Source organism: Hakea prostrata, chromosome 10 (assembly GCF_041222555.1).
Source record: "Hakea prostrata isolate BN-2017 chromosome 10, UWA_Hpros_2, whole genome shotgun sequence".
Classification (NCBI taxonomy): domain Eukaryota; kingdom Viridiplantae; phylum Streptophyta; class Magnoliopsida; order Proteales; family Proteaceae; genus Hakea; species Hakea prostrata.
This window is the reverse complement of record NC_142609.1, coordinates 26,113,617-26,136,822: the sequence shown is the minus strand read 5'-3', so window position 1 is coordinate 26,136,822 and position 23,206 is coordinate 26,113,617. Positions and strand designations below refer to the sequence as shown.

At 38.3% G+C, this 23,206-nt stretch overlaps 1 protein-coding gene across 1 annotated transcript in view; it reads right to left on the bottom strand.

Annotated features, from left to right (window-relative positions):
* Positions 1-2,678: 2,678 nt before the first annotated feature.
* LOC149002369 (telomerase reverse transcriptase-like) overlaps positions 2,679-23,206 on the bottom strand; it is a 38,635-nt gene continuing 18,107 nt past the window's right edge. The window contains exons 3-6 of the mRNA XM_089136386.1: positions 9,283-10,708; positions 5,358-5,932; positions 4,626-4,898; positions 2,679-3,715 (exon numbers count right to left, since the gene is read on the bottom strand). Coding sequence (XP_088992512.1) covers positions 3,442-3,715; positions 4,626-4,898; positions 5,358-5,932; positions 9,283-10,708 — 2,548 coding nt within the window. The 3' untranslated portion in view covers positions 2,679-3,441. The remainder of the gene's footprint in view (positions 3,716-4,625; positions 4,899-5,357; positions 5,933-9,282; positions 10,709-23,206) is intronic.

Below are 23,206 nucleotides of genomic sequence, written 5' to 3'. Positions count from 1 at the left end.
CAGATTTATCCAAATTGAGTTGGGTTTCCTCCTACAAGTCAATCAACAAGTCTAGAATAGATAAATACCTTCGGAATGAGATCGGAAGTGCATCACGTACTTCAACTATGCTCCCCCCTTCTAAGTGCAGTTTCTCACTGAACACTGACAGTGTATCCAAGTAAGGGGCATCATTGTCAATATCCATAGGCTCTGAGTCATACACCGAATCTTTGACTATGGGGGCCCACAAATCTCTTCTTCCACTACTCCGAGTCTTCGGACTTACAAACACCAATGGATCCGGGTCAGGGTCAGGGTTAGGAAAGGGCTGGATTTCACACTTCAGTTCCGACTAAGATGACCGTTATTACAAGAGCATCATCATGGGGATTCTTTACACCTTGCATATCTTTAGAAGAAAAGGCAATTGGCTCTAATGTTGACTTCACACCTTGCTTTCCAAGTTCAGCATTCCCTACATGTTGAGCCTTCCTCTTAGCTTGCTGAGTTGACTCCTCTATTGGGCCACCGAATACTGTATAAATCGGGGATCGCTTTATGTTGTTGTCCCCATTCTTTGGTCTTTTTTTGTTAGGACTTTGATGCCTTTCTTTGTCGGTTGACCTAACCCTCTTCCTACCCTTGTCTGGTAGTTGATGAGATCTTTGTTTTGCTCGAATATTTCTTCAATTTCCTCTTGGAGATTAGTTTCTCAATCTCCGCTTTCAATTGCCTACAGTTATCAATCCAATGACCGTGATCTTTATGAAATTCACAGTACTTGCTTCTATCGTGCTCCTCTGGTCGAGATTGAAGCTTCTTTGGCAATTTGAGTAGTCCTTGGCCTTTAACTTGCATTAGGATCTCTGATCTTTTAGTGTTCAAGGGGGAGTATATGTCTACTCTGTCTGCCTCGTTGGATCTAAACTAACACCTTTGCTCTGATTAGTTTTCGGATTCTTGGTTTGTTGGAATTTTTCTTTATTTTCCTTCGTTTCTGTGGTCAGCTTCTTCTTCCGAGACTCTATGGTTTTGATATCTCCGCCTGCTTGTGGCATTGTTTGAGCAACTCCACATATGTCTCGAGCATATCCAACGAGAGGTTTTCGAGCAATCATTCATGACTAAGCCCTTGATATAGTGCATGAAAGGCTATCTTCTCGTCTAAATTCTTAATTTGGATGGTTAAATTGTTGAACCATAGAAGATAGCTTTTGACTGACTCCGTTCGACCTTGTTTAATAGAGAATAAGGTGTCATCTCTCTTCTTTGTACTCACTCCAATTTGGAAGCGTGACAGGAACACTCGACCAAGATGGTTGAAATTCTTTATTAAGCCATTTTGGAGTCCCAAAAACCACTCAGATGCAACTTCGATCAATGAAGCGAGAAAGATTCTACACATGGTAATTTCACTATGTTTGTACGAGGACATGACAGACTTATAGTGCATGATGTGATGTCTCAGACGTCTTGTCCCATCAAACATTGTGAAGGTCGAACATTTAAATTCTTTGGCATCTCTACTTCCGAGATTGCTCAGACGAAAGGATCTTCTTTCAAAACAAAGTGTAGAGCATCTCTACCTAAATCCTTTAATTTCTTCAACTTTTCATCAAGTTCTTCGAGTCGCTTGTTCACATAGTCAGCATGTTTTGCAGGAACTTCATTATTATCTCCGCCTTGAAGATTGTCGATAGGACGAGAGCTACTTTCTCGATGGTCGAGATCTCTCTGCGACCTACTTTTTTTTTTTTTTTTTTTTTTTTTTTCTGATTTCTCGGAGATGGTTGTGCGGAGTGGTCTAGTGTTGATGCTCGAACCTCCTTTAGTTTTGGTGGCTGACCTTTCCTATTTTCATCAAGTTTTAATTGAATTAACTTGCTAACCAATTAGGAACGGCCACTTGCTGATGGATGCTTGCCGTAATCAATTTACTCAGGTCTAGAATTTGCTCATGTAGTTCATTAAATTGTCACGAAGTGATCAGATTGTTCTGTTGAGATGCCACGATGAGGAATTCTTATAATTCCTCGAGGTGCATCCCTGTATTAATTTTTGGTTCGCCTTCACTTTTCCAACTACTCTTCCTAATCTGGTAAGCATGATGGCTTTTTTATCAGAGTTCCCACAAATAGCGCCAATTGTTGATGCAGAATCTCACTCAACCACCCTAATAAGGATACCTGCAAACACATGCTCGACCGTGTTGGTCAAGTATCATCTCCACGATCAAGTTAGCATGAAATTACAGGTTGGGAAGCCTAATCTTGATGCCAAGCATAGAAGAGGAATTCATAATACTTGCCAATTGTCGGATTACCTTGAAGTGTTGGAAAACTAGAGTTCAAATTGGAGTCCAGTTTGGACTCTCGTCCCTTGTATTACTGTTATAGAGTTCGCTCTGTAAATGAGTTTTATCTTCTCATCCCTGATTTCTAGGATATTGAATTACTTACGTTCTTGAAGTGAATCTTTCCTTGATTAGCGCATGGTTCGGCCACATGGTTGGTCGAACCGTTCCATGATAGGTTCAACCATGAACTGGGTCGCTCTTACTCGTATCAATCTGGTTTGACCGGTCTCTTATTGGTCGTCCACATCAGATTCTTATCTATTCATTCGATCAATCTAGACCATTGTATCGTGTGGCCACATGTTGTATAACGTGGACTCCCTACCAATTTGGAGGAGACTTGTATAGCATTAGTATGGGTTACTAGGGGGAGACCAGGACAATACATAATAGCTCATCATATTCAGCTAATTTCAGAGATGGATCCAGTCAAGTATCTCTTCTAAAAGCCAGCATTTATAAGATGAATACGGCTAGATTTTTATGATTGCTGTTGGAATTTGATATGACTAATGTTGGCTAGAAGTCGACCAAAGGAAGATTCCCTTTGAGGCCATCTTTTTGCACTCCCCCTTCTATCCAAAATTTTCATTTATACCCGTTAAGGTGAATTTTGTAATAAAAAGAAAAAAGCAATTTGAATAATGTCAGAGTCCAACTGAATACATTTCAAAATAGTCCATTTTTGGAGGAATGTAATAGGCTTTGGATCCAGAACTGCTAGTAACTGATATTGTTATGCCAATGCACTAGGGTTGCTTGATTGGTAAGACCAACAACTCCTAATGAAAAGGTCGTGAGCTTGACTCCTGCTAATGGCATATGTAATACCCCCTGTTGCAACTGAAAGGAAGTATTCCTAGAAAATGGACACAGAAGAGTAAGATGGATAATATATTGAATTGAGATGATAGAAGGGCCTTCCATTAGGTAATTAGTTCTTGGAGTACAGCACTTTTAAGTTTGTTGAAGATGCAAAATGCATAAACAAAAACTGAAATGAAACCAACACCGTACTGATTTGGTTTTGGTTTGGCATGGACGTCTAGTCATTGTGGCAAATCACAAATCAATCTGCGAAAAGGTAACAGAGTGTTAAAAGCTTAATACTTGATTTTCCAGAAACAAGAGGAATGTGAGTCATCTATCGCATACATCAATTGAGGCGATGTGCTATCTGTTATCTCATGCATCATCAACTGGGACCTCAATAATGACAGCAACTCTTTGTGCCTCGATTGTTTTCTGTTCAGCGCTCGAATGTAAGCATGTAATCCAAGCCATTCAACTTCAGATTTCTCCAAACGAAAAATAGGATGAAAATTTGATCCAAGAACTACGGATTGCATTCTTCTCCATATGAGCGTCTGCATGTATCTGCCAACATTACATGTTAAATTTGTAACCAACAAGAAAGACAAATTGAAGACCCATAAAACAAAGGTCAGAGGAGACACCCAAAAAAAAAAATTCAAGTAAAACAACATTATTCCAAATTAATATATATAGTCAAAACGTCTAAGATTCAATCTCTTAGACCAGCTGCAGTTTCTCTACAGAATAGTAAACTGTCCAATGAGATATCCCTCTTTTAATACAAATAATTTTATTTTTATTTCCCCCCCCCCCTGTTTTTTTGTTTTTTCCCCCCCCCCCCTTTTCCCTTTTTTGTTATCAATTTTCTTTGTCAATTATGGAAATGCATAAAGGGCTGAAATACCAAAATAGACGTTTGTCCATTATGGATTAGATGAGCTTTCATTACGCAGGAAGCTGAGTTCTAAAAAAGAGTGGTTGAAACGTCAATCACCTCTTAGTGATTTTTTTTTTTTTTAGACAATTTTTACTTGACACCAAACTTTTTCATTCATTATTTTGTATTCCCATCTTTTCATTCTTGACCAATATAAATTTTTGTACTATTTATTTTAAATAGGCATAATAGAGATGAAAATTGATCAGCCGTGAAGAGGTCGTGGGTTCTACTCTTGCTGAGGCATATTAATATCCCCATCCCTGGCTTAATAAAGCCCCTTTGTACAAAAAAAAAAAAAAAAAAAAGAGTTGATAATAGTGACATTTTTTATTCTCATGATGACAAGAATTTGCAGGATGTTTAGGATATTTTGGGGCTTAACCAATTGCTTTCTTTTCAATCCATTAGTAGAACTGCTCAATCAAATATTTTGAATCAATTACGATCTCTCAACCAAGAAAAGAGTTACCTATTTGTCAAGCATTTAACTCATTGCAAGACCAGACAAACAGTATAGAAGAAAATCATTACCTGAAAGACTTCTGAATAATTTCCAGGTTGTGTACTGCTGGGAGATTGCAAATGCCAGACAATTCACAGATATAACAATGGAACTTCATTGCACAGAGTAAAAATGCTTGATAGATATTCAATCGAACAACAGCTGGGGAATTAATGTTCGAGTCATAGAAGATGGGATGGCATTTAGGCCGCATATAAGCACACAGCTTTGCCTTCAAATGCTGGCCTGGTTTAACTTGCGAGCAGACTGTAAGAGTTGAGCCCAAATGGATATTCAAATACCTGGTCAATGGTGCCCAAGAAAAAGTCTTCTGAGTACATAATTTTAGTAATTTTGAGGATGAAAATAGTTAAACAAGGTAACTTCCAGAGTAGGAAAAATTACCACAGCCTGGGCTGGGTAAGCACACCAAAGTCATTAAATTGACTATGTAACTAAACAAAACATAGATTGGCAGGTCAAGGATCAACAAGATAAACAAGGTTCAAGAGAAAACAAGCCAACATTTACTTCTAGCAAATACTCGTGGCCATATTCAACCTATGGTCTTCTGGAAGCAGAATAAACACTATTCTTCTACCCAAAAAAAGAAAAAAGAATAAACACTGCCCATGTGGCTGGGGCTAGAAAGACAACTAGAATGCTAAATTCTTGACCTGCATTTTCTTATGACAATCCACAAGTGGTATTCAACCATTAACATGAGATAAGAAGAAACTCAAGTTGTAAGTAAATAGAACCTTGTGTAGTCTGCCTGAATTTCCAAAGTGCAACAGTTAATAAGCAAACCACTCCATGGAAGAAATGATATACCATCTTCACCAACATACATTCTGTTCGATGAAAACCTTGAAATATGATCAGGCTCAAAATTCATACAGAATTTCTTTTCATTCATGACGCAGTTGTACTCATGAAATCCTCGTTTTAACCTGGTAAAGAAGCCATTTGCCACCTTCTTCGACGTTGACAAGAAGAAGAAGTCATCAACGAACCTGATTAGCATATAGTTGGAGGATTGTGAGCTGGAGCCACCTTGAACGCTACTACTCCCATTCTCAGGATTATACTCCACAGGTAAATTCCCTTTGGTATAAAAAATTCCAGGGTGACAAATTTTATTAAGATAAGGAAATAAAACATTCCTCTCCATATGGCCATAATAATAGGAGCAAAGAAGAGAAGACAGAATGCTTCCTTGAGGTATACCAACTTTTTGCAAGTAGAATTGCTGACCAATTTGCAGCACGTTGCGCTTTACATGCTCTTCAAGATTATGATAAAGCTCCTTCTTTCTTATATTTCTACTACTGACCTAGGAAGTTTGACAAATAAAATTGTAAGAAAATGCTAAAGAGCATCATATGACAAACAAAAGATTATGCAGAAAAACAACTGAAGTTGAGTAAGTTTAGTAGAAATAAGCCCTGGGTCCATGCATGGGGCCTTTGGTCCAACGGACACTTAGTGGGCATAAAATATGGTTAAGAGGAAGCAAAACTGTATTCCATTAGTAGTTAGTGTTAGCTGCTGTTATATTTTTCATTTAAATTAGTGTTTGCATGTAGAGATAAAATTAATGTAGCCTCAACACCCACAGTAAACCAAAACAGGAACTGTTGATAATGAGAGAATTGGAGAAAAATGAGAATTACAGCTTATCTGTTGTGCGAGCACAGACAAGTTCTATTTATTACAAGAGAAACAGGGAAATTACAAATAGTTCACTATGACTAAATATAGTTAGGTATGAACCCAAAATACTCTCAAGGCTCACATTAACACTCCCCTTCAAGTTGGTAGATAAATGTTATATTGTTATTAATTGATACCTTTCCCTTTTGTCCTGGTTGAAAAGCAACCCCATTCTAGGATAGTTTCTATTTTTGAAATCAATATTTGCCTTTTCTTTCTGTGTAACCAGTTTAGGGAAGTTTCCCCAGACTATCTTCGATTGAGAGACTATAATGATAATATGGATCAGGGGGAGCCTAGCTTGCACAATCTCCCTCTCCTCTTCATCCTCTCTCACATTCCTCTCTTCTCTTCTCTTCGGTACAGGTTCTCAAAAGTCAAAACTGCATTGCAGTTACATATCCCATTCTCCTCATTTCAAGAAATTGTTAACCTAATGCGCAAAATGTTTTAGGAGCAGAAGACATCTACAAAAAAGACCCCTCCAGTCCTAGTGGCAGTGCAACACCTACCCCAATTCCTGGTCCAGTTTTAGAACTAGATGCAGATTCTGAAGGTTAAACAAGACAGAAAGCCTTCCTTTCTTCCATTGCTAGTCATTCCAGTCTTGGACTTGTAGCATGAGAATGAAGACATCTCAACCCTGGCTTGATCAATGATTCCTTGTTTGTGATTGAGTAATTTATCTGCATGACTATGACCCAAATTTGACATGGGATTCATCAGATGATGAGAATGTGCCTATGATTCCCCCATTACCACTTTCTCACACATGTAGCAAAGAGCTTGGTTGAGTTGAAGTTGGATCATGATGCTATGAAGCTCTGTTGGGTTGCAAAGGCCCGGAGCTTGGGTGGAACTTGGACATGAAAGTTGTAAGTGGGTGGAGTTAAAGACAAATGAGAAAAGTTGCAGCTGCATGGACATAAAAATGATAAACACAAGCATAAGGTTGGTGGAGTTGAAGACAGAGACCAGTATGGAAAAAGAGGTATACATTTGGGGTGTAATGGGCAGTGAGGTCATTTTCCTTTTTACCCTAACTAAGTAAGAAGTTTATATTGGTAAATTAAACCTTCGCTTTTAGTGGAGTTGAAGACAGGGACCAATATGTAATGGGTAGTTAGGTCATTTTCCTTTTTACACCTACTAAGGAAGAAGTTTATATTGGTAAATTAAACCTTCACTTTTAGGAGTGTATGTCAGTTGGCGAAGACCTGTATATCCAAATTAAGGGTCTTTTGTTTTTCTCAAGTGGACCCCCTAAGGTCAGACTAAGTCAAATTTGATTAAAGTAAATAGTAATTTGCATCTGGTTCCCCTGTGATTCCAACTCTTAACAAGAAAAAGCCCAGTCTGTTAAAATTGGCTATTAGTTACTAAAACTGACATGATTTGAGTATTTTTTACGACCATTTTACTCTTGATAGATAGAATGACACAAATGCCTTCCTTCTTTCTCCTCCCTTACCTGCAACTCCTCTAAAATACAGCAGGGAACTCAGTTTTCATACTTCATTTCTCACTCCAGTTCTTCCTTTTGCTTCTTCCAAAATCCACTGGCTAAGAAACCCTTTTTTACCTCCATGACTTGGATTATTTCAATTTCAATGAGTTGTTCGAGGAAGAGACTAACAGCTAATCATGGTTTTTTGATAGGAAAACATGGAAGTCTGCCGATTTAATTTGATGGTTTAGTGGCACTGCGATGACCATTTTTTATGTAAGTTATTACTCTGCAGCATCTCTGCATACCTTTGAAACTACATACGCTTTTAGAACTTTCTGGCAACTTGACAGTGGATACCCCAAAAATGCATCTCTTTAATTTGCATCAAACAAACCTGGATGAGGAAATCTTGCTCAAAATGGAAACCACAAACATGTGCACAAACCTCAAGATCTTTGGTTCAATGTTTCATTTACTTATGGTTTTGCACTAGCTTGATCTGCAGCATGAGATTAGGCATAGCAACAATTTGGTTTAGTATTAAAACCGTTAGAACTTTTATCCATGACTAGGGTAGGGGTGATTTGAGATAAACGGTCACTGAGTGTCAGAATCTGGGTTTACCGTTGAAGAGAGAACTAAAGGGGTCCTAGTATTTTAGAAAAATGAGAACAAGAAATCGATAAGGACTCAAACTTGAGTTTTTGCTGATAGAAATTGGGAAAGAAGAAAATAATCAGAACTGTAGAGGTGGATGAGGTTTCTTAGTGGATTTTGGAAGAAGCAGAAGGAAGAGGGTTTGTGATAATAGAAATTTGGTAGCTCGAACTTCGTTTGTTAATACCATACCATGCGGCTTTCAACTGGAGCTTCAATTTGTTCCATAGAAACCAAAAGGCAGCATGTTGCTAGAAACCATAGCAGTTATCAAGCAATAGGTTTTCATTTTGTGTTAACAGTTGCAGGTTTGATTCAACCAGGTTTCAGCAGTAGAAGAAGATGATGAAGAGAAGAGATAGTGAAGTTTAAACCCTCCAAACCTCAGGGTTTCCTGTACATGAACTGGGGAAGAAGATTAGAAATATTCCCCTGTGTGATTATTTTAATTAAAAAATTATTTAACTAGAAGGGCATTTTTGTCAGACAAAATTATTCACTAGCAGCAATCATCCAAATTTGACAGCGTGTCCTTATCTGAACATTTCTGAGTATCATAGGGGGCAAGATACAAAAAGTGATTTTTTTGGGTTGAGTCTGATTTACATCAAACATCAAGGATCCAGCCGAAAAAAACTTAAATTAACAGCGGAGGGATGTGTTATTATGCCTAAATTCAGTATAGGCCTATCTATATTAACCTTAAATTATCAACATATTGATAAGGAATGAGGAGATATTACAAAAATGCATCATCCCATGCACTTATTGTAAGAGAAGAAATAAAGATACAACTAAGAAAGCACTGAAATCTATGCTATGTGAAACAAGGTTAGTAGTCCATGAGTATTTGAAAGACATACCTGATTAATAAGGACACTCGGCAATGGATTTGAAGTGAAAGAGGGTGCAATTTTTGAAACAGCTTTGCTGATATTTTGATCTGACAAAATTTGGTTAACACGGAATCCTAAAGACTTCTTTGCAGAAAAAACCTGAGCATACTGATCTACAAGATATTCATCGCTGAGAATGACATCCTTCATTACAGTAAGTAATATATCCTGATCAACAGAGTCAAATGCCTTAGAAACATCACATATGACAACAAATAATTTAGGCAAGCTCCCGGATTCATTTTTCAAACCAATAAGAAATGGACAAAGCTTTCGGTAGACTCCAGTATAGTCAAATACCGATGAACCCAATTTCTCTGGACATTTCATTTGTATCCCTTTCAGAACGACATGCAAATCACGAAGCACATTATTCACGGACTTGAAAAAAACAAATTTCATCAGCTTTGAATGAATATCCACTTTTTCCTGCATTCCATGAGAGCAGTCCTGCAAGAAACCTTGTAGGGGTACCTTTGATGGTGCTTTTAGATTTGCTAGGACCCTCACTCCATGTTCTTTGGGACAAAATCTGACTTTGGAAAAACCAAATTTTCTTGTACTTAAAATATATCTTAAAGATGTATTGTCCAACAAATGATAGCTTCGTTTTCCCAATGAAGCAACGGCTGTATGGGTCACTTTCTCCCAAATTGGCTTTCGATAATAAAAAATCTCTTGCTTCCCCTGATCACTTTCAGTAACATAGAAATTGGCATACAAGATGGGCATGACTAAATAATTAAAGAACCAATATATCCAGCTTTCCAAAACCCTATTTTTCAGAGTACCTTCGGCGTCACTTAATCCGTTGATTCCCTCACGAATATTTGCACATCTGACTGACTCATCTTTTATAACATCATTACTAAAAAAGCACAAAAACTTCTTATCTGATAGAAAAGGGAAACTTGATGTCTTCAATCCATGCATACACTGCCTTAAGCTGAAATTTTCAAACCTTCGTAAAGAAACAAACTTTGAAATATTTCTCCTTAATATTCTCCAATTAGAAGGAGCTCCAAGCAAATCAGGAGGAACTATAATCCTACAAATAGACCATAAAAAAGAGACAACTTGGCATTTATGAGAGTAGTGTCCATTTATCTCAACCTGACAGTCAGAGACATCTGGAGTCTTGCAAAGTTTGTTCTGTTGTGGTCTATTGACATGGCAATCTAGTTCCTTCCAAAGACTGCAGTTTGTCTGTAACCCCATACGACTTTTATCAAGTAAATTTGTGTGCAACTTGTTCACCTCAGATGATCCAACATTTATATTTGTACTTTCATCTAAACCTGGAGCTGGACAGTGCTTATCCAACAACTTTAAGTAATTGCAAGAACGGGCTTTGCTAATGAGGACTTTAAGCAAGCCAAGAAGTGAGTGATACCTAGGGTGAATGTAATCAACGAATACTTAGAAAGGAAACAGGAAAGAGTACAAAGAAGCAAAGAAGGGGAAAAGAAAAAAAATTGGTGAAACATCCAGGCTAGGAAATATTTTACACATTAGTAAGCAAAAAGGACTAGTTTTGTTTATCATATATAATATAAAAGCAGAATATGATGATGATACAACAGCAAGAGTTTAATTAGAAGATTTCAGAAAAAGTTTTCATAATATATTTATCGTTTTCTCAGCAAATAGAGCTCTACCATGTAATGTAATAAGGGTCAGCAGGCCCATGGAGGCCCATGGACATACAACAGCTAGGGCTTGCTGAATGCCCTAAGGGGTGTTTTGGTCATTTTTCATGCCCCTCCTTTGGGCCAGTTAGATTCCTTCCCTCATGAGGAGTCTAGATTCTAGAACTCACTTGTTTTCTTAATTGATCATGTTAAGTAAAGATAATGAGAGTCCTAATCTATGTGAGAGTCTATTTGCAAGATTCCTTCTATATAATAGTTGTTTTATTTTATTTCTTGTGGTCCTAGTTGTCACTTAGTTATTAGTTTTGCAAGTGTTTTTGAATATACTTTTTTTCTTCTCCTTTTTTTTTGTCGTTACAAGAAGATGAGTCCAATCAGGTTTTCAAGATGCAGTCCAAGTATAATTTCTTCAAACTAAGGCTATTTTTAGCCCCCCACCTCCTTGTACATAAGGGAGTTGAAGATGAATAGGCTTGGAGTCGTGGGAAGCTACCTCATGACCTAGCCTGAGAGGTTTTCTGAGTTTTCTGCAATTCCCAGCATCCATCTTCATCTTCTTCCAGTGAGCTAACAGCAGCCACCATTATCCTACACCTGTAAGTACACCCCAGCCCCCACCTTCTTCCTTTCAAGGCCACGCAAGCCCTCCCCCACCCCTTCCCTCCATCGCAAGACCTCCCGCACCCCTCCCCTTTCATTACAGGCCCCTTTCCCCCTCATCTGGATCTTGTGACAGCAAGATGCCAACTCCCCTACTGCTCCCAAGTCTTGCAGCAGCAACCCTTCACCCTCTCCCATCCCTCTCTTCCCTTCCATGATCTTGTGGCAGCCAAAAAAAAAAAAGAAAGGAAGAAGAAAAGAAAGAGAGAAAAGAGAAAAAGTAAGACAAAGAAAGAAAGGATAAAGAATGAAAGAATTCATCTAAGAACCATCCAAGAATAACCCAAGCCCCAACCACAAGCTTCCCTCTTCCTTTCCCCCTAACTGTAGGCCTCTCAAACCTTTCCCATTTAGGCTTGTCAAAACCCCAACCTTTCCCATCCTTTTCCTAAATTGATGAAACCCTAATCCATCCCTTCTATCTGATTATTTTCCCACCCCATCCCACCTAGGGTGTCTTTGGATATCCCAAAACCCTAAATCTCCCAAATCTATCCCATCTATTTGATTGTTAAAACCATAACCCCACCCTAATCGCCATACACAAGACACAACTTCCCAAATAGATCCAACCACCTTAAGGATCTTTGTTATTGTTGGAAGAGTTGGAGAAATCCTGACTTGTGTCTAAAGGAGACAGCAGAAGCTCTATTTATAGTTAAAACTTACCAACACAAAACAATCCAAATCTTCCTAGTGTGGGAATCTTACAAGAAAAATAAAATCCTAGTAAATCTACCCTAAACAAGAAAATCCCAAATATGGAAAGTAAACCTACTAAATCTATATTTCAACACTCACCCTCAAATTAGAGCATAGACATTTATCATGCCCAACTGATTATCTGAGGTAACAAAGGTAATCTGAACCAGTCCAGTCCTCTCAACCTTTTCCTTGATGAAGTGCCTGTCAATCTCCACATGCTTGGTCTTGTCATGCTGTACTGGATTATGAGCTGTGCTGATTGCTGACTTGCTCATGGTGGGAGATCTCGCGAGATATCTCGTTTTTTCACATTGGCGAGACGAGATGGAGGTCGAGACCTGCGAGTTGGAATATCTCGCCGAGACTCGCCATATCTCGCCTATCTCACTATATCTCGCCATATCTCGCCCGGTCTCGCCGGACTCTTATTTTTGCCTTTTTGTGGTTTTGGCTGATTTTCACTTGCACTCTCTTAGCTCTACAACAGGGTCAATCTTCTCCTTGTCTTTGTTTATGTTTAATGCTTATATGCTTCATGGTTGTTATTATTTTATTCTTGAAAATTGAGTTGTGTCTCTTGGTGGTTTTAACTTTGTTGTTGTGCATTTGATATTCTTGTTTTCATTTATATGCTTTAAGGTTCTATTTACATGTTGTATAACATTGCATTCCCTAATCCTCTCATTTCGGTTTCACACTAGGGTTAGACTTGATCATCTGGTTGTTTTGACAATCCTGGCCCCCGTGTTCGGCCTTAAATGCTAAATCCGTTTCACCCAATTGGGCCCTCCCCCGGTGGGCCCCGGTTGCCCTTGTATTCTCGCCGAGTCTCCCGGTGGTCGGTCTCTCTTTTCGGTGCGGTTCTCTCGGGCGGTCTCCTCCTGGACTTGCTATCCAAAGACAAAGCTATATAAGCACCTCTAAATCTATCCCAAGCTCCTGAAGAAGTACCTTCAACCACAATACCTCACAAATACCTTGAGCTAAAGCCCTAAATTCTGCTTCAACACTAGATCACACAACTATTACTTGTTTTTTTGCTTCTCCAAGCTACAAATTGCCTCCTACATACGCACAACAGCCAGAGGAAGACCTCCTCTCATCTGGACATCCTGCTCAATCTGCATCTGGGTATGCCTCAACTCTAAGGTGTCCATGAGTTGAAATAAAAAATGCCTTTCCTTGAAGTAGCCTTCAAATATCTCAACATCCGGTATACAACATCTAGATGTGAAGAATAAGGATCATGCATACATTGACTGATAAGACCAACTCCATATGTGACATCCGGTCTGGTGTGTGACAAATATATCAACTTCCCAACCAACTTTTGATAGCCTATCTTATCAACTGGTTCTCCTTCTTTTGCCTTAAAGCTTAGATTAGGCTCAACAAGAGTCTCAGGCCTACAGCCTAATGTCCTAGTCTCTTTTAGTAAATCCGAAGTATACTTCCTCTAAGAGAGAGACACCGGCTGAATACTCAAGCTCTAACCCAAAGAAATGCCTAAGTTTGCCCATATCCTTTATCTCAAACTTAGTCCCCAAAAAAGTCTTTAAAGCTGAAATTTCTTTTTCAATGCTACCTGTGAACACAATATTATCTACATATACTAGAAGTATAGTAGTGTGGGAACCATCTCTTTTGATGAATAAGGTGTGTTCTTCATTGCTCTGATAATAGCCATTAGAGATCATGGCCTCACAAAACCTTCCAAACCACACTCTTGGAGATTGCTTCAGCCCATACAATGTCCTCTTCAACTTGCACACTTTCCCATGAGCCTTAGTAGTAGTAGTACCCATATGGCACATCTATGTATGCCTCCTCTTGAAGTTGTCCATGCAAAAAAGCATTCTTCACATCTAACTGTTATAGACTCCATCCTTTATTCACTACACATGAAAGAATAGTTCGAAATTGTGTTTATCTTGGCAACAGGGTAAACTTCTCCTAGGAGTCAATGCCAAAAGTCTAAGTAAAGCCTTTGACCACCAATCTTGCCTTGTACCTCTTAACAATCTCATTTGCCTTGTGCTTGATCACAAACACCCATTTACACCCAACAATCCACTTTCCTGCAGGAAGAGTCATCAACTCCCACGTTTTGTTTTTTTGCAGAGCTCACATTTCCTCATCCATAGCCTCCTTCTAGTGTAAGTGGAATAATGCTTTCTGCCAACTGTTACGAACAAAAGTAGAAGACAAACAAAAAATTAAACTTTAAAATTCTTGAGATAGGGATTGGCATGGAATATAATTGGAAATATGATGTTTGGGGCAAGTTCATGGCTGCTTTCTCAATGCAATTGGCAAGTCTAAAGTAGGATCAAAAGAAGGGTCAGAGACAAATCCACTTGGAGGAACAAACTCTTCAGGACTAGGAATCGAAGCTTCCAACCGGCTCAGTCCATAAGGCATCACCCGTTGCTTTCATTGATAAGTTTTCAAAGGTCTAGGCTCCCCCTGCACATCACCCACCAGCTATTCCTATTCGGTCACTCCATCTTCCACAAGAGGGTCATCTCCAGGAAACTCAGGATGAATATCGAAAGGAGGAATTAACATTGGAACCTCTTCACTAAGAGTCTCCCGGAAAAGAAAGGAACTTGTTCCTAGAATGCAACATCCATAGAGACAAAGAAACAATAAGAATTAAGATGATAATACTTATACCCCTTTTGTGTAGGATGATAACATAAGAAAATGCACCGTAAACCACGAGGATCCAACTTACCATGAACATGGTGATTTCGGATAAAAACATAGCAACATACCTAAGGTGGTACTGTAAAGGCTGCTGTCCCTAAAATAACCTTAAAGGAGAATGTTGGTTTAAGACTTGGGAAGGCATTTGGTCAATCAGATAAGCTGCAATTTTAACCTTTTCACCCTAAAGCCGGGAGGCACATGCATATTAAACATAATGGAACATGCTAGCACAAGTAGATGTATATTCTTGCTTCGAAAACCCCATTTTGAGGTGAAGTGCCGACACAACTGATCTGGTGTATGATGCCATGGTTGAGCGAGGTAAGAAGGGAATGTTTAACCAATGTACATAATCCCTTTATCCATACAAATGATTTTGACTGTGGCAGCGTAGCCCCAAACTAAGTCCTAACCATATTATGAAAATTCTAGAAACATGAGAAAATGTCCCTTTTTTGGTGAAGTAAACTTGTGTGGTGTTAGTGCAATAGATGATAAGGGTAACAAACCACCAATAACCAAACAAAGACACGGTCTGAGAAGGATCCCAAACATCAAAATGAATGGTTGAAAAAGGAATAGGGCTACGATGGTATGAAATAGAGTAAACATGTCTATTCTGTTTAGCTAGAATGCAAAATTCACAATGAAAATCATTCAAATTACACCTTTTAATTAGACCAGAAAATAACTTGGACAAAACAGGTAAAGGGAAATAGCCAAGACGACAATGCCATTGCAATAAACTAAAAAGTGCAAGAGAGGCGAAACTTGAGGCCATAGGTGGAGACTTGTCCAATAAGGAGAGCCCCCCTTTCTGTCTGCCACTGCCAATTTTACACCTTGTTTACAAATCGTGAGAAGTATAAAAGATTGTTTTGTAGAAATATCACGAGTAAGGCTACTAATAGATAAAAGGTTCGCCGAAAACTTAGGAATATGCAAAAACAAAAGATATGGTAAGAGATGGCGAACAAATAATGGATCCCCACGCACACATAGGAGAAAGTTACTCATTAGCCATGCAAACCATGGATATTAAAACGGCAAAGCAACTGGGGCTTCGTCTTTGGCAATTAAGCAATTAAGCGACTAAGCGGCGCTTAGGCGACAATAAAGCACAAAAGCGGTTTAGTCAATATTTTTAATATAACTACTTTTTAATATAAATACTTTTTATAATAAACTAAAGTACTAAACAAACATTCAACGATCACATTCATAAAAATAAAAATAAAAAAAACATTCAAGAATCACAATTATGAATAACAATATTATTCATATATAGTTTAGTGAAACTATTTTACAAATTATTTTAACATGACTTTTTTGTTAAATATATATGAATAATATTCGAATTGGAATCAGAATTGACGTATCCATTTTCCCTTTTTTAACCAAACAGTGCCGACATGATAAATTAATACATCTCATTATTCCGATTTCCAAGTCATTGTTTATTTAATGATTCATTGATTATCAATGTTGAATATGGCTCATGCTTCACATTCTCTTGCCGACAGGCACTTTGGGCCTCAGAGTTCATTTGCAAATTGGGCCTCGATTCCAAAATGGCTCACATATTTAAATTTATATACGACATTGTAGAATAAATTATGATTAAAAAAAATAATAATAATAATATGCACAAATTACAAAACATAAAAAAAGCGGTTGCTTTAGCTTCTAGGCGGCAAAGCAGTAGTGACAAAGCAAAAAAACTGCAAGAAATCAGCTCGTTAGTTAAGCGGTCACAATTTAAGCGGTTCAAAAACCGCTTTGCCGTGGCCGCCTAGGCGGACGCTTTGATAACCATGATTCAAACAACCTGAGTCAAAGGAGTAAAGGAATAAGTATGAATCAAGGAAGATGAATAAATCATATGGTCGGTTGCCTTAGAGTCAATTATCCAAAAGGCAAAAGTCAAATTGACACTGTGGAGAGCAAACAGAGTTTTTGTGACTAAGAGAGAAGAGGAGAAAGGGCCAATGGTGAAGCTATTGCTCAGTGATGGATCAACGTTGGCTCTGATACCATGTTGGAAAAGTTGGAGAGATCTTGACTTGTGGTTGAAGGACACAGTAAGAACTCTATTTATACTGAAAACTTACCAAATACAGAACAAACCAAATCTTCCTAATGTGGGAATCTTACAAGAAAAACAAAATCCTAGTAAATCTACCCTAAACAAGGAAACCCAAAATATTGAAAGTAAACCTACTAAATTTATATTTCAACAGTTATCCTAAAGTTACCCATTTACTTCACTAAAGACCATCCCCATTTATATGATCCTAACGTTAGAGATAGCCCAATCAGTAGCTGGTTCACTTTGAGAGGATCTTGAAAACTAACCGAAAACCTGAGTTCCATCAATTAGTATCAGAGCTAGATGATCTAGTAACACCCAGAGCTAGAAGAAGCATCCACAACCAAAGATAGATAAATCAGTAGTAGCCCGAGCATGGAGAAACCAACTAGAGGCTACTTCCATTTTATTCACAAAGGGATAATGCAGCCACAAAGGCCTTCAGAGATTTATGAGTTGGAGCTTATGATGGCATTAACAACCTTCAAGTTTTCTACAAGTGACTATATGATCTAGACTGCTATTTTGATGGACACTACTTATCGAAGTATAGTAAGATGAGGAGATCATATGGCCATTTGGTGGGATATGCCCGTGTACAATGGGACAACACATGGTGAAGGATAAGGTATGAAGCCACTAAACTTAATACTTGGAAGATGTCAGGAGCTCTGAGCCACCTATTTTTCCCATAAGAATACCAAGCTAGGCAACACCAACAAACCCACTAACTCCAACAACAATACCATCAAAAGTTCTCTAAATCTAAAGGAAAAAACAAAAGGATTAGTACAGAAGAGAGAGAAACAAGGATAATCATATAAAAAAAAATCAAATGAGAATCCATTATATGACCAGTTTGAAGATAAAGAAAGGCTTCTCATCACTCACCACCCACTCGGGGAGAGCTTATCAAGCCATGTTAATTTAGTGATTATGTTCAAGGGTTACATCACAATTAGAGTATTGTCCATCAGAGGGATCCACCACACACCGAAACCTAAATTTTTTCACAACTTCCTACAATAGACTACAAGGGGCATATTACAGTAACAACAGTAACTCTAGATACTACAAAAATGATCACTTTTCTTGGGAGTACCCTCATAAAAGGGGAGTTGACTTTGAAAAACACCAACTATCTCTTGAAGAAGTCCTTTCTAGAAGCAACCCTATAAGACTTCTTCGATGAGGCGGAATGTTCAAAAAACTACTAGGCTGTTAGGAACTCGTGAATCGAGAACAAAAACTAATAATGTTTGATTACTAAAATGAATGAAGAATAACAATAAGCAAGATAATCTGGTTACAATGGTGTCAGTCACCCCTGCAGCACATTGCTGCCCCTCAGCCTACGGCTGCCCAAACACTCACATAAAATAATCCATAACTACTCCTCACATCTTACCCCTATTTATAACCCCTAATCAACCCTAATTCTCTCTCTCCTCCTCTCCTCAATGTAGCATAATATTGTGATCTCAGGCCCTATCGCTATCGCATGTCCTTGATGAAATAGCGGAAAGTAAAAAGACGCTGCCAACGCCTACTAAAGTGAGCCAAAAGAGGTTAAGAAAGACTTCAAGATTGATACAGTAGAAGAAAAGGAGAAGACTCAAGCCCTTGATGAAGGAATTGGTGATAGTGCTATCACAACTTACAAAGACATGGCGGAAACAATAACATTAGCTGAAGAGGTGCTTAGAGAAGTGCCTCCCCTATTATAAGGTCACTATGCTCTTGACCTAAATACAAAGGGAGGCAATCCACAAGATTCAAAGTAACACCAACCCATATCCCATGCAACACCAACTCTACCCTTGTTCCCAAATAGCTTCTTGAAAGAATCAGATTACACAATATACCAATCTATCAAGGTTGACATAGAGGGAGAAAGGAAGAACAAGAAAACTAAAATAGGCACTCAAGACATCCACAGCAACAGGACTAAGATGTCTGCACCAATGGAAGCCAAGAATATAGGAGGTTCCAAGTCATAAAGGCAAACTTTAAGCATGAGTATTTCGAACTTGTCCTTCCGCAAGGTTCTTTAAAGGGAAGATTCATAAGCTCAAAGGCTGAATTCCTTATACTCCATTTGTGCCAGAGTTGTCTAGGAGCAGTGCCAGTAGCAGCTCACATGCTACTTCCTCCTCACCGCATAATGCAAAGATGAGTTCACACTTAACATCATAGAGAATTGATACAAAGTATATGATAGACACATTAATCAGGAGATTAACCCTTCCAAGAAGGGAAGAGCTCATGTAACAAGGGTCAGTAGGCCCATGGAGCCTTGAAAATTCAGCCCAAAAAAGGCCCTTGGACGAATGGCAACTAGGGACGGCCAAATGCATTAAGGGGCATTTTGGTCAATTTCATACCCCCTCCTTAGGGTCTCCTAAGTCCAGTTAGATTCCTTGCCGAATAAGGAGTTTAGAAATATTTTGTTTTCTTTAATCAAATTAATTGAGAGTCCTAGTTAGAATCTATTTGCAAGATTCCTACTAGATAATTATTATTTTATTTTGTTCTACACAGGTTCGCTCGCTTCTCGAGATAGAAGATTGGAACAAAGGAAGATGGCTCTAATTACTAGTTATTTCTTGGGGGCCTAGTTTTCACTTAGTTGGCAATTAGTTTTGCTAGTGTTTTTGAAGATTTTTATTATTATTATTATTATTTTATTTATATATTTAATATTTTTATTTTTTACAACTTAGAAGTAGTTGACTCCAATTAGGTTTTCAAGATCCACTCCAAGTCTAACTTTTTTTTCAATGTAAGGGTATTTATAGCCCCCCCCCCACCTCCTTGTAAAGAATGGAGTTGAAAATGAATAAAAATTAAAGGCTTGGAGTCATGAGAATCTACCTCAACACATGGGCTGAGAGGTTCTTTGAGTTTAATTCCTAGTTTCCATCTTCATCTTCTTAAAATGAGCTAACAGCAGTCAGCATTCTCCTACACCTGTAAGTACATCCCAGGCCCCTCCCCTTCCATTCTAGCCCCGCGTTCTTCTTCTCTAAGCCATGCAAGCCCTCCCCACCTGTCCCCTCCATCGCAATACCTCCTTCAACCCTCCCCCTTCCACTGGAGGCCCCTTTCCCCCCTTGTCGTGAGATCTCAACTCCCAACCCCTCCCATGTCATGCAAAAGCAAGCCTTCACACCCCCCCCCCCCCCAAGTCTTCCCTACTCTTGATCTTACGGCAGCCAAAAAAAAAAAAAAAGAAAGAAAGAAAGAAGAAAAAGGAAAAAGAAAGAGAGAAAAGAAAGGAAGAAAGAAAAACAAAGAGAGATAAGAAAGAAACAAAGAAAAACAAAGAGAGAAAAGAAAGAAGATCAAGAAAGGAGAAAGCATTGAAGAATTCACCAAGGAACCATCCAAGACTACCCCAAGCTTCCCTCTTCCTTCCCCCCCCCCCCCCCCCAAAAAAAAAAAAAAAAAAAGAAAAGAGAACTGTAAACCTCTCAAACCTCCCATTTAGGCTTGTTAAAGCCCTAACCTTTCCCACCTTTTCCTAATTGATAAAACCCTAATCTATCCCTTCTATCTGAATGCTTTCCCATCCCATCCCATCCCATCCCACCTAGGATGTCTCTCATATTCCAAAACCCTAAAGTTCCCAAATCTATCCCATCTATCTGATTGTTAAAAACCTAACCCCTCCCCTAATTTTTTCCAAGTACAAGCACAAGATACAATTTACTAAATAGATCCAACAACCTAGGGATCTTTGTCATCCTAAAATACCAATTTTGTTCACCCAAAACCATCCCTATTAAGGTGTCACGCCATCTTTAATAGTGGCAAGTACTACTTTGAGGATCTGGTGATGTCAATAGAAAACAAGAATCTTCCACATATGCCTTTGAAATTTGAAGAATACAGCATAGAGATGACCAATTTATTGTGTTTTCTACAAGAGCTGCTAGTACTCCGTTTTTGTTTTGCTCTCCGCAACTAATCAGATCTAGCTCTTTTCTCCATTCAAGTTAACATATTAATTTACCATTTCAGAAACTGATTGAGATTTTTGGTAAGTACAATTGATCTCATTTTTGGACCTGATCAGAGCCCAAGAGACACCCATATTTCAGGATCTTACAAGCCTGTTATGTAGGATGCACAAACTTGAAGCAAGCCTGATGTAAACCAAATTGTAGGTTCTGAGTTTTGATATTAAAAACTAAAATTGGGTTCCTCAGAATCCTCTCTCTGAGAGCCAGCTATCTTATGGAAGATTTCTGGAGGAATTAGGGTCTCAAGTACACAAAGAGTTCCTAAGATGGGAGTGTCAGGCTTAAGAACAATGAACTATAGGACCAGTAACCTGGCTACAGGGTCAGATTCAAAACTGGGAATGGGTATGGGTATAGGTATAAAGGGATTTTAGGCTTGTGGCTAAGGGAGATTAGGTTTAGTGTCTTGCTGATGTAACCAAGGGTAACCCCCTGGCTGAAACCCTGGTTTGGGCACCAAGGTGGTGCACCCAGGGCTCCAAAAAGGGGCAATTTTGTCATTTTCCAGCCCAAATTAGATGGTTTTATTTTCAGAAGTTCTGTTTTATTCTTATGAGTCCAATTCCATTTTGAAGTCCTAGTTATCGGATCAGTTTTAATTAGTTTTAAATTTCCAAGAGTACTAGAACGATAAGTTTTTTTGTTAGTTTAAGTTACAAAAAGTACTACTATAGTTGTTTTCATATGAAGGAATGACCTTTAAATTATTTAGACACTTGTATTCAGCTAATTGGGGATGGAATAGGAAAAAAAATGAATTGACGCTTTAGCCAGCCCCTCCTCTCTCACCTTTTCTCTTCTTCTTCTTGTGATTGTTATTCTCCTTCTTCCGCGCCTTCAAGTCTTATTTTTTCAGGTTTCCCCTTCTTTCCCCTTATTTTCTAATCCTTCTTGCTCCTCTATTTTGTCCCTCATTAGCTTGTGTCACATCACAAGGAGCCTTTCTTTTAAGTAGGACTCTTTATGGATAATTAGCTCTTTTATTTGAAGTTAAGTTCTTTTATTTATGTGGATATTATTTATTTGTAAAGGGTTTCTAACTTATAAAGGAAAACCCTAGTTGAATTAGTTTCTAATTCCCTAGTTGAGTCAAGTTAGGTTTCTTAATTAGAGTCCAAGTCTAATCCCTCCACCTTTAAGGCTATAAATAGCACACCCTACTTTATTGTAAGATAACTTGAATTGATGACAAAGAATTTCTGTTTGGGGGCAAACAAGGTCGTGGTCTTCTTGGGAGTGCCATGGCAACCATGGCGGATTTAGGAAGATTTTTTCAGTCAATTCAGTAAGAGTTCTTGAAGTCTAGCACATCCTAGCAATCACAACACCTTCATTCCATCTAGCAAGTACAGCAGCCAAGAACCCTCCCCAGCCCCTCCCTTACATTGCAGCACAACCATGGTGGGAGATCTCGCAAGATATCTCGCCTTTTTAGAGAGGCGAGACGAGATCTCTGGCGAGATCTGCGAGATTGCAGATCTTGCTCGAGATCTCGCTAACGGTGGGATTTTTTCTTCTTTAAAGCCTTTTTAAAGGCCTTGTCTCGCTCGAGAGAGGCATATCTCGCCTCTCTCTCTCCTCTATCTCGTTGGATCACCAAAATTGGCCGGAAAACTCCATTTTTTGCCGGAATTTGGCCGGAATTTGTTGGGGATTCAAAATAGCAACATCATCAACTCATCTACAACAACAAATTGAAGCATATTTGTAGTGATTCAAGCATATTTCAAGGGATCTTCAAGAAATGTAAGATTTTCCCCCAAATTTGATTTTTTTTCAAATACAAGGTTCTATAATGATTGTATGAGTGTGATATAAATATATGTTGATGTTCAAGCTTTGATCTACACTTTCATGGAAAAAAAATTAATTTTCTGTTATTAATTTTTTTTTGAATTTTCGTATTTAAAAAATATATTATCTAAAAAATTAAAATTAAAGATTATAAATAAATACTTATGATATGAATGTGATTATTATTTATGTTAAACTACATTTAGAGGGCTACAATCTCATGTATTGATATTTTGAATTATCATGCTTGCTGT